The sequence below is a fragment of the Propithecus coquereli genome, unplaced genomic scaffold, assembly GCF_000956105.1.
Source record: "Propithecus coquereli isolate 6110/MARCELLA unplaced genomic scaffold, Pcoq_1.0 Scaffold306, whole genome shotgun sequence".
NCBI classification, from domain to species: Eukaryota; Metazoa; Chordata; class Mammalia; order Primates; family Indriidae; genus Propithecus; species Propithecus coquereli.
Window position 1 is genome coordinate 2,214,173 of NW_012148686.1, and position 11,745 is coordinate 2,225,917.

At 37.6% G+C, this 11,745-nt stretch overlaps 1 protein-coding gene across 1 annotated transcript in view; it reads right to left on the reverse strand.

The window, feature by feature from the left end:
- The window catches only part of SGCG (sarcoglycan, gamma (35kDa dystrophin-associated glycoprotein)), a 53,754-nt gene that overhangs the window by 11,067 nt on the left and 30,942 nt on the right, over positions 1 to 11,745 (reverse strand). Inside the window, exons 2-4 of the mRNA XM_012649904.1 lie at positions 7,035 to 7,136; positions 5,974 to 6,061; positions 3,862 to 3,981 (exon numbers count right to left, since the gene is read on the reverse strand). Of these exons, the coding sequence (XP_012505358.1) occupies positions 3,862 to 3,981; positions 5,974 to 6,061; positions 7,035 to 7,136 (310 nt within the window). The remainder of the gene's footprint in view (positions 1 to 3,861; positions 3,982 to 5,973; positions 6,062 to 7,034; positions 7,137 to 11,745) is intronic.

The window sequence follows — 11,745 nt, forward strand, 5'->3', positions numbered from 1 at the left end:
TGGCTCAGCCTCCCGAGTAGCTGGGACTACAGGCATGCACCACCATGCCCGGCTAATTTTTTCTGTATATTTTTAGTTGTTCAATTAATTTCTTTCTAATTTTAGTAGAGACGGGGTCTCGCTCTTGTTCAGGCTGGTTTCAAACTCCTGAGCTCAGACAATCCGCCTGCCTCGGCCTCCCAGAGTGCTAGGATTACAGGCGTGAGCCACCGCGCCCAGCCCTAGGCATTGTTTTATACAAGTAGATTTGTTGTGGCTTATGAATTAATAGCAGCAATGTTTGAAACAGGAGTAGTGCTTTGGTATGGGGAACCTAGCGTGAGTTCTAGCAGTCATCAAAAAATAATGCTTGCTTTCCATAGCTAAGATAATAGAAAGAAAAGGAATGCAGGCTATAAACTTTTATGCAATTATTTTCTCTATTTTTATATAAAGAAAATAATATGACGGCTGAGAAAAAAACTGTCAACACATTGTGCTCTCTATAACATACACTCTTTATAAAACAAAGCTAGAAATTGCAACGTATTCCACTTGTATGGGTGATTTTTTATTTGAGCACGGTGTCAAAGTCAAAATGAATATAAAGACAGACCTCTAAATTAAAACTTTTATTCGGGAATTGCAGAATTGCAATTCAGGGCATACACATAGACCTGGGCGGTTTTTGGTATGATTGAAGAACAAAGAGAAAGTTGTGGGCGTTCTTACTAGAAAGAGAAATGTTATGTATTGATTTCTAATAAAGCTCATTGGCATCAGAGAAGTGTTTGGGGACTAGGGGAGTGACACAGGCAGGTCTTTCCACAGCCACTGGGCAAACCTGGTCTTAAGGTGACGGCGGGGCCACTTCAGCAGCTGGGCCTGCAGGACACTAGGTGTTGGAGCAGGTGCTTCTGCCCCCAGCCCCTCAACTCCAGTTTGATTGGGTGTGACAAGAATGACCCAGTCCATATAATCAACCTTCACAACAGCTTCAATTTTTTTTCCACTAAGAGCTGAAATTATTCAAAGAGTTTCGGTGGCACTATTTTACAGGGATATATAACTCACTAGTTTTTAAATGCATGCCAATTATTTGCCTTCTACTATGACCATAATTAGTGATATTATATTGACATGTGATTATGGAATGTATTTATAGGCAGATATAAAATCTATAAACCGGTATGTATTATCTTTAAAAAGAGCAGCCGTTTATGTATTACTGAAATTATAAATACACAAACTATAATCTATGATTTTGATTACATCATTACTATTCACCGCAAAGAAAATACTCCTTAGAACTTATTTGCATATAATAAAATGGAATTTTTCCTAAATGGTTTCATAAAATGATTCTCAGTAAATGGTTTTTTATCTTCACTCTAATTGCGTTTTCTTTACGTTTGTACTCATATTTAAATATTCCCAACCAGGATGATATAAAAAATATAATTGGCATAACACCTGTTCCTTGTGTACAATAGGACATATTAGTCGAGGTCGTAGAATCTAAATTTTAGGCAGGGAAAAAAGTTCTACTATAAAGTATTATATTATATTATATAATTATAAATCATGCACTAAAATGACCCTGTATAACATGCATTATTTACAGGAAAGTATGACCAAAAAGGAAAATAAAAGACAGCCCAGTCTTACGTTTATTTTTTTTTTAAGAATGTGTCACTGAAATTAAGACATAGTAAATGGACCGGCTATCTCTACTATGAAGCAGTGGTATTTGAATGACACCTTCTTCTCTACTAGATTCTAGAGCATTCTATGTGGAGTGATACTCCCGTGGAGGTCTGCAGTAAGACTGTGCTACAAGGCGAACTGAAATGGTGATGAGGGAGTTGAAAAGTTCCAAGCTCATGGGAAGTGGCCCGACAGTCATGGTGTCCTTGGACTGAGCTCAACAACTGAATGGTGAATTGCTCCAAGCTGCTCCATTCTTTCCACGTGCTGCTGTTTCTAGGTCCCTTCCATTATACAAATACATAGAATTCAATATTAATACTTGCGTTCAAATAATGGATAATATGGACTCGGACATTTGTTACATTTTTGCATTTACACTGATAACTATTTATTAGGATTCACCCCACATATTCCTTGAACATCTGTGGACTGATAAGAGCTTTTCCAGTAATGCCAAACAATTTCACTGCTCCCCTTCACGGCCGAACTTCCACACAACGTTCCCACATAATGTCTCTACTACCTCGGTCCTGTTCCGCTGTAACCACTTCAAACTGCCTTTTGCCTCTAATATTCCAGTGACAAACGCTCTCCTTAAGATAACGATGACCTCCATGATGATGAATCCAATGGCAATTTCTGTCATCTTTCCTGGGCCAAGTTCTGGGAACATATTCTCTTTTGACACCAGAAGATGCCTCTGGTGCTACTCCTGACACCACATTGTCTGTCTCTTCTCATCTCCTTTGGTGGCTACTCTTTCTCTATTTGCCCTCTAATGTAGGCATTCTTCAGAGCCCAGTTGGTTGGCGATGTCCATGTTTGTATCTCCAGTCTAGACTTCTGCTCTGGGCGATAGACAGCTCGCACACCAGATAGCTGACGTGGTCCATGTGCATGGCTGTTTGACTGCGATCTTCAGCTTGTGTGTTCAAAACATTAACTGTGGACGCTCTCTGCCCTGCACGTGTCTTCTCCTCCTCAGGCCTCTCCATTACCCAGAGGCAATGCCATCACCCAAAGCAATATCATCTTTGATTCTCTGCCCTAAATGCCTGCTACCATTTGGTCCATGGGCAAGTCTCTATCTGTCAGACCTTAAATTGGAATAATTCACTTTCCTCTATGGCCATTGCTACCACCTAGTTCAGGTTACCTTCAATTTTTTTTTTTTTTTTTTGTAAACCTAAAACTACTCTCTTTCAACTGGTATCTTTCCCTTTGAGCCCACACGTGCCAAGTTTCTCTTGAGGTCTCCTTCTAATGGTGGCTTCAGGATAAACTCTTCCAGCGTCAGCGGCCAGATTCCGCACCAACTCTGGCCGGCGGCCACGTGGGACACTTTCCTGGACAGAGAGGCTTGCTCGCAGCTTGCTTGGTGTCGGCTGTCTGCTGGCGGTGCAAGGCAGGGGTGGCAGCCTTGCTCATCTGGGGCCCAGGGCTGGGCTGGGGCTCAGGCACGGGCGGTTTCACGTGGCTCCACTGTGGTTCGCTTGGTGCTGCCTCTGCCCCCCAGCCTGAAGCCCCCGAGATGCCAGCGGCGGCCTTTGGGGGTTGATTTCTCACGAAATCTTGCTCCTTCTTGTTCTGCTCTGCAACTTCTTCCCATGAAATCTCTGGTACATTCCAGCACGTTTTCCTCAGAATTCTACCTGAGCTACGTTTTTTTTTTTTTCATCTAAAACTTTTCCTTCTTTCTGAGACAATCTGGCAACTGGTGTCTCTAGTCAGCCATCTTGCCTCAGGTTTTTCCAAATGAGTCTATTTTGAACCCTATTCAATCTTTAGTTCCAGAAGAGAAAAGTTTTTTTTTTTTGTAGAAACGCAGGGAATCCACTTACCTGATAGGATGGGCATAAAAGAAACTTGGAAAACAGATACTTGAATTGTGGAGATGATGGAGAAATATGATAAGCCTTTGAGTTATTCGCTTGGAAAGAGACAAACGGTAACAAGGTGGCGGAAGGAAGAGAGTGGACAAAGATTTATGAGAAGGATTTCATTCTTCTGGGAAAATATCAAAGAACTGCAATAGAAATGCCACCAGAAAAGTCAACAAATTCAAATTCCCTTGTCTGCCTGAAAAATTCCAAGGTAAACTTGCCAAAAGTACATTTGCTTTTGCAGAAGTTTGCTCTCTGGGATATTGTTTTTGTCAAAAATTCTACATACCAGTTACTCGAAGTTTATCTGTACCAACCACAACTTCCTTTTCGTCAGCCGTAAACAGCGGCTTGCCATCTTTGGAGCTGATCTGAAACTGTTGACTCTGGACTTGTACCATTTGGGGACCTGATGGATTCATTAAAACAGATTATTATAAAGTATTCACTAAAAGCAGTGTAAAAGTCTCTGTTTTACACATGCCATGTCACCCAGCAATATCAAATAACTAAGCATTTAGGATTTGTTGCTAATACTTTTGTTTTTTTATTTTGTAAAGTTTTTATTTCTTATTTCAATAGATTTAGGGGGTACCAATGCAGTTTTGTTTCATGGATGTATTGTACAGCGTGAAGTCTGCCCTTTTGCTGGGCCCGTCACCTGAATAGTGTACATTGTACCTATTAGGTCATTTTTATTCTATGGTTAAACTTTTCAAGTTTTAAGCCTATATCTATTGTATTATTAAAATTTATTTATGTTAAACATATGTTAATCTATATCAAATATATATATGAATAAAGTATAAGTTTATTTTCTAAGATTTTTAAAACTTGTCCCAAATAATGTCTCCTATTCATAATTAAACTTGTATTCTTTCACTTATTAACCAACTAAGGATCTTGCAATTCGAAATGTGAGATTTGTGAAAGACCATATTACAAATGGCTCACTTTAGTGGTTAAAGTTAACCCAGAAGAAATCATACCTTGAATCTCTTCTTCGCCATTATTCACAGAAGGGATCCTCACCTCTTACTCCACGGGAAAACACCGTGGAAGAACACCCTCGTGTGTTTGCCCTTCCCCTTCCCCTACGAAATTTTTGTCTTCTTTATGCCTCCTTTCCTTCTGTTTCACTTTCACCTCCAAGTTAACCCCTTCAGCTGATGAAGGGAGAACGAGGCATCCAGGTAGAGGGAACTACCTGAGCAGAGGCAGGGAGACGAATAACACTCCATCTCCATTTTATATAAAAAAATAGGCACTTAATGTTTAAATTTAAATATGCTTTCTACTTCAGAGGAAACTAGACTGTTCTCCAAGTGCTAGCAAGCCCGTAATTACTGAGTTTGTAATTAATCTTTTAACAGTTATTAATATTCTATGTTTTATAACCTACTTGGACGTTGATCAGAGCTGAAAAAGTAATTATCTTTTGCAATAGAGATCTTTAAGAAATAAAATTCCAATTCCACCTTGTTGATAATGAAAGAGCCCATCTGAAGAATATGGTTTTTAATGAAAGGCTCTGGTACAAAGAAGGAAAAATTAATGGCTTACGATCTGATTAATTCAGTGTGTGAAACTAGCTTAAGGGTTTTTCTAGTGAAAATACAACCAAATTCTTCCTTACATACAGTATGTCTCATTACCAACCTTTTTTCCCTCATGATATCTTTCATTTAAAAATAAACATCACAAAGTCCTTTAGAAAAAGGAAACATATTCTGCTGCTACAAATATGGCATCATAGAGAAAGTACTAGAAGCACAAAACCATGGTTAAGTTAGCCCTACTGACATTTTGGTGTAATCCTGTATTATCTAGTTCCACCTTAGAAGTCTGGCTGTCCACAGCAATTGCTTTTTCTTATTCCTGGCCTGCTCTGCTGAAGCTCTGCCATCTGTCTTGGTTGCTAAATCTTGGTTTGTTTCCCATTCATGATCCTCCCCATGACCAAAAGTCCCTTAAGGCCATGCTGACTTGAAACCTTTTCCACTGTGGACCCCCCTGGATAAGCCATCTTATCCAGAGACAGAGAGGCAGAGAGGTTCTGAATATCCTTTCGGCTCTCAGCCAAGAGACCACTCCGTTCTCCGGAGGCCAGATTCTTTTGTGTCCCAAAAGAAACATTTTGTTTCTTTTACTAGCCTGATGGCCCTCTATTTCTCGGAACCCAAATAACGTTAATTGAAACGCTTCAGGCTGTCTCCGCATCCCCTGCCCTCCCCATCCTGTGGTACAAACTATTCTCCATGGTCAACCCGGCATGATATTTAGGAAATTCATACTTTGTTCATAAATAGCTTTGGATTCTTTAGAAGAAAAAACAATCTATCCACTTAGCGCCATTCCTGGACCACATGCAGGCAAAGCACCGTGATGAAGCTGGACTCACCCACTGTTACTCTGCCCGTGACCTCCCCTTCTGAGTTGCGCGCGTTCAGGGTCACATTCTGAGTGGACTGTAGAAGCAGAGATGAGTCCTAGAAAGAGATGTACAAGATTAGCAAAATATGTACTATTTAAAATGATTATATCTTTTATTTCCATAGAAACTTAGGCTTTGTATGAAATTATTTCTCCATAGTCACAGATCCTGGGATCCTATAAATTTGTGGCTAAAACTATTAAAAAGTCATGAATTAAATTATGTTAAGGGATTAAAGGTATTAACTTTTCAAAATAAAACATAATAATTCCTTGGGTTTATAGTGCTTGCATGCACTAGTTATAATGTGCCAACTCAGTTCTCAAGGTAAACATCTAATACGATCAAGTTTTAACCAGTGCTTTTTCTTTTCCAAGGAATTAAAATACCACTTTTTGTTATTTAGGTCCAGGACATGACATATTTTAAGACATGACATAAATCAGAGAATGGTTAGCCTTTCTATAAGAAATACCACGTTACTTATTTTCAAAACACAAAGGCTTCTCACAATTTCAAATAAGCTTTTAAAAATTTTTGGTGCTTTTTTTTGATACTTTCTATTGAAGATAAAGTGGCTTTATAAGCATGTCAGTGCTTTCTGGGTTACTGTAATTCTGATGGGGTGTTTTGTTTTATAGGAGATTGCTTTTATATAAACAATCTCCTTCAAAAGGAATGCTGCAATTTGGCTGTTGGGTGCTGGTGGGTTTATGGTTCACTCAGAGGAAACCAAATATCTTCCAAAGTGGTAGGCAATTATGTGATTTTTCAGAAGAAAAGAAGTTTCAAGAGCCCTCGGGAGCTCTGTCTAGGATGTTAGAATTCTCTACTTGCTTTGTGGAGGCAGATGAATCTACCAGCATCTAATGTTTTATCCAATGGTGTGACCTTAATACTTGTTTTTGCATTGTTAGAAAATAACTAGCATGATAATAAAAGTTAACATTTTACTAATAATTTTAGCATCGATCCTCATTTATTTTTCATAAAACACATATTATTTAAATCTTTCATCATTTTCTTACCACTCTGGAACATATTTCTTTGGCATATAGTGGGAATAAAAATTCTGATTCCCCTTCCAGGCGAAGTCCATCTTTCGTTACTTGCAAGTGACCCATTCCTGTCTGTGAAAAAAATGAGACAATATAGATTTTATGTTACTCTTTTCCATTTCTCTTGGTATTGACATAAATTATGCATGTATTTCCATAGATTTCCTACCACCTTTTCTGTATTTCTCCTAAATGCCTTGCTTAAAACTGGAGGTGTTTTATTCAATATTCAATACTTTTATTAAATCTTGGGTAAATACATAGGACTATTTAGAAAATACAAATAAGATTTAAAGAATCATTTTGCAATAAATACCTAAGAGCCCACCACCTTGTAAGAAAAAATCTTGCCATTACTATTTTAAAATTTTTTTCAATTAAGAAATAATAAAGTGGATTCATTTGAGGTGTACAGTTCTATGAGTTTTTACACATTTATAGATTTGTAGAGCTGCCAACACAATCAGAATACGGAATTCTATCACCCTCCCAAAATACACTCAATACCTTATTAGAGCTTCAAGTGGATCAATGGAGTTCACTATATAATAAATATCTATTGGGTACCTAAGTGAAAGGCATCACAGGAGGAGGCAGAGCTCTGTTCAAGGTGCTGCTCTCAAGGAGTTTACGGTCATGAAGGGTCGGTCACCAGACAGGAAGGGAGACAGTCTGGAGGTCACCAGTGACCACCACGCCATTAAATCTTGTGGGAATTTCCAACTTCGTTTGCAATCTCAGCAGCATTTGACACTGGGCCTCTTCTTCCTTAAAATACTGTCCTCCTTTGGTTTCCATGAAACTGTGCTCTCCTAGGTTTCCTCCCACCTCCAGAACCACATGCTTGACCTTGTCCCAAGCTCATTCCTCCCTACCCAGCCTCTGACTGCTGATGCCTCAAGTTCAGTCTTAGGCCCTTTGCTGTGTTCACTCTGACTCAGCTTCCATTACCATCTGGTGTCGAAGGCTCATCCACTTTTTTCCCAATTTTTAAAAATTGTAGTAAAATATATGTCACGTATATTTTACCATTTTAAAGTGTATGGTTCAGTGGCGTTAAGTACATTCATGATGTTGTGCAACCATCACGATCGTCTCTGGAATGCTTTCCATCTTGTAAAACTGAAACGCTCATCCCATTAAGTAATAACTCTCCATTTCCTCCAGCCCACAGCCCTTGGCAACTGCCATTCTACTTGCTTTTTAAAAACTTTTTCTTTAATTAAGAAATTTTTAATTGACACATTGTAATTATACATATTTATGGGTTATAATTTGATGTTTTGATATATATCTATGCATAATTGATCCAATCAGAGTAGTGTATTCATCATCTCACACATTTATCATTTCTTTGTGTTGAGAATACTCAAAAGCCTCTCTTTTAGCCATTTTGTAATGTTAGCTATTTTGTAATACACAATATTTTACTGTTAACCATAGTCACCTTACTTTGCAATAGAACATCAGAATTTATTCTTCCTGTCAATAGTAACTTTGTACCCACTGACCAATCTCTCTCCATCTCTCTCCCTCCTCCCCTCCCCAGTCTCTGGCAACCACTGTTCTGCTCTCTGCTTCTATGATATCAATTTTTTTAAGATTCCATATATGAGTCAGATCATACAGTGTTTGTCTTTCTGTGTCTGGCTTATTTCACTTAACATGGTGTCCTCCAGGTTCATCTATGTTGTGGCAAATGACAGGATTTCATTCTTTTTATGGCTAAATAGTATCCCATTGTGTGTATATACCAAATTTTCTTTATCTGTTTATCCACTGATGGACACTTAGGTTGATTCTGTATCTTGGCTATTTTAAACAGTGGTGTATAAACATCAGAGTGCTGTTATCTCTTCAGTGTACTGATTTCATTTCCTTTGGACATATACCCAGTAGTGGGATTGCTGAATCATATGGTAGTTCTATTTTTAGTTTTTTGAGGAACTCCATCCTGTTTTCCATAATGGCTGTACTAATTTACAATCCCACCAACAGTGTGTAAGTGTTCCTCTCTCCACATCCTAGCTACTAACACTTGTTTTCTTTTGCTTTTTGTTAATTGCCATTCTAACTGGAGTGATGTGGTTTCTAATTATGATTTTCATTTGCATTTCCCTTATGATTAATGATGTCGAGCATTTTTTCATATACTTGTTAGCCATTTGTATGTCTTCTTTCGAGAAATGTCTACTAAGTCTTTTGCCCATTTTTTAATCAAGTTTTTTTTTTTTGCTAAGTTCCTTATATCTTCTGGATATTAATCCCTTTTCAGATGTATAGTTTGAAAATGTTTTCTCACACACTATAGGTTGTCTCTTAACTCTGTTAATGATTTCCTTTGCTTTACAAATGCTTTTTAGTTTGGTGCAATCTCATTTGTCCATTTTTGCTTTTGTTGCCTGCTTTTGGAGTCTTATTTGAAAAATGCTTGCCCAGCACAATGTCATGAAGCATTTACCCTATATTTTCTTCTAGTAGTTTCATAGTTTGGGGTTTTACATTTAAATCTTTAATCCATTTTGTATCAATTTTTGTATGTGGTGAGAGGTATGGATCTAGTCTCATTCTTCTGCATGTGGATATCCAATTTTTCCAGAATAATTTATTGAAGAGACTTTCTTTTCCCCAATGTGTATTGTTGGCATCTTTATTAAAAATCAGTTGTCTATAGCTGTGTGAATTTATTTCTAGGCTCTCTATTCTGCTTTATTAGTCTATGTGTCTGTTTTTATGCCAGTATCATGCTATTTTGGTTACCAAAAAACAAATTCAGTAAAGTTTCAGGATACAAAATTGATACACAAAAATCAGTGGCATTTCTGTAAGCTAATAGTGAACTCTCTAAAAAAGAAATCAAGAAAAACATTCTATTTACAATACCTACAAAAACATAAGATACTTAGGAATAAACTTAACCAAGAAGAGGAAAGATCTCAGTTGGGGTGTTTAATTATATAGTAGGGTGGCTAGAGCTAATAATAATGTTTATATATTTCAAGATAGCTAGAGAAGAGTGTCTTGAAAGATATTACCACAAACAAATGATAAAGGTTTGAGGTAATAGACATGCTAACTACCTTGATTTGATCATTATATAATGTGTATGTGTATTGAAGCCTCACATTGTACCCCCATAGACATACACAATTATTATGTGTCAATTATAAACAAAATAAAAATAAACATAGCAAAATAACATTTTTAAAAAGACTTTTTTGTTTGCCACTGTTTTCCAGCAATTTGATTATGTTGTGTCTTGTCATTTTCCTTATGCTTCTTGTGTTTGGAGCTTATTGAACTTCTCAGATCTGTGACTTTATAGTTTTCCTCAAATTTGGAAAATTTGAGTCATTGTTTCTTCAAATAGTTTTTCTATTCCTTCCCCTCCATTAGAGACTCCAATTACACATATATTAGGTTGCACAAATGATGCTCTGTTCATTTTTAAAATTAATAAATGCTATTTTTTAGAGTAGTTTTAGGTTCACAGAAAATTTGACCAGGAAGTCCAGAGTTCCCATGTAACACCTGTCCCCATACACATACAACCTCCCCCACTATCTACAGCCTGCCCCAGAGTGGCACATTTGTCATACTTGATGAATCTACCTTTAAACATCATTATCACCAACAGTCCATAATTTACATTAGGGTTCATTCCTGGTGGCGTACGTTCTACGGGTTTTGACAATGTGTAATGACATGTATCCACCAGTTAAGTGTCATACAGAATAACATGCTCTAAAAATCCTTTGTTCTATACCTATTCATCCTTCCCTCCCTGTCTCCAACCTGTGGCAACTACTGATCTTTTTACTGTCTTTATAGCTTTGCCTTTTCCAGAATGCCATACAGCATGTGGCCTTTTTTCAGATTGGCATCTTTCACTTAGTGGTATGCATTTACATGTCTTCTCATGGCTTGATAGCTCATTTTTTCTTAGTTAACACACTATGTCTGGATGTACCACAGTTTATCTATTCACCTATTAAAGGACATGTTGGTTGCTTCCAAATCTTGGCAGTTATGAATAAAGCTGGTATAGATATCCATATGTTGTAGACATGAGTTTTCAATTCATTTGGGTTAATACCAAGGAGTGTGATTGCTGGATCATATGGTAAAAGTATGCTTAGTTTTCTTAGAAACTTACAAACTATTGATGTCTTCCAGAGTGACTGTACCATTTTGCATTCCTATCAGCAATGAAAAAGAGTTCCTGTTTCTCTACGTTCACACCAGAATTTGGTGTTGTATTTTTGCCATTCTAATAGGTATGTACTGAGATCTTGTTGCTGTTTTAATTTACAGCAATGATGAGGTATGATGTTAAACATCATTTCATTTGCTAACTTGCCATCTGTTTAACTTTTTTTAAATTTGTTTTTGTTTCGGCATATTACGGGGGTACAAATGTTTAGGTTATGTATATTGCCCTTGCCTCACCTGAGTCAGAGCTTCAAGCGTGTCCATCCCTGAGGTGCACCGCACCCATTAGGTGTGAATATACCTATCCTCTTCTCCCCCCTCCCATCTGCCCAATACCCGATGAACGTAACTACTATATATGCACTTAAGTGTTGATCAGTTAATACCAATTTGATGGTGAGTACATATGCTGCTTGTTTTTCCATTCTTGGGATACTTCACTTAGTAGAATGGGCTCTAGCTCTGTCCA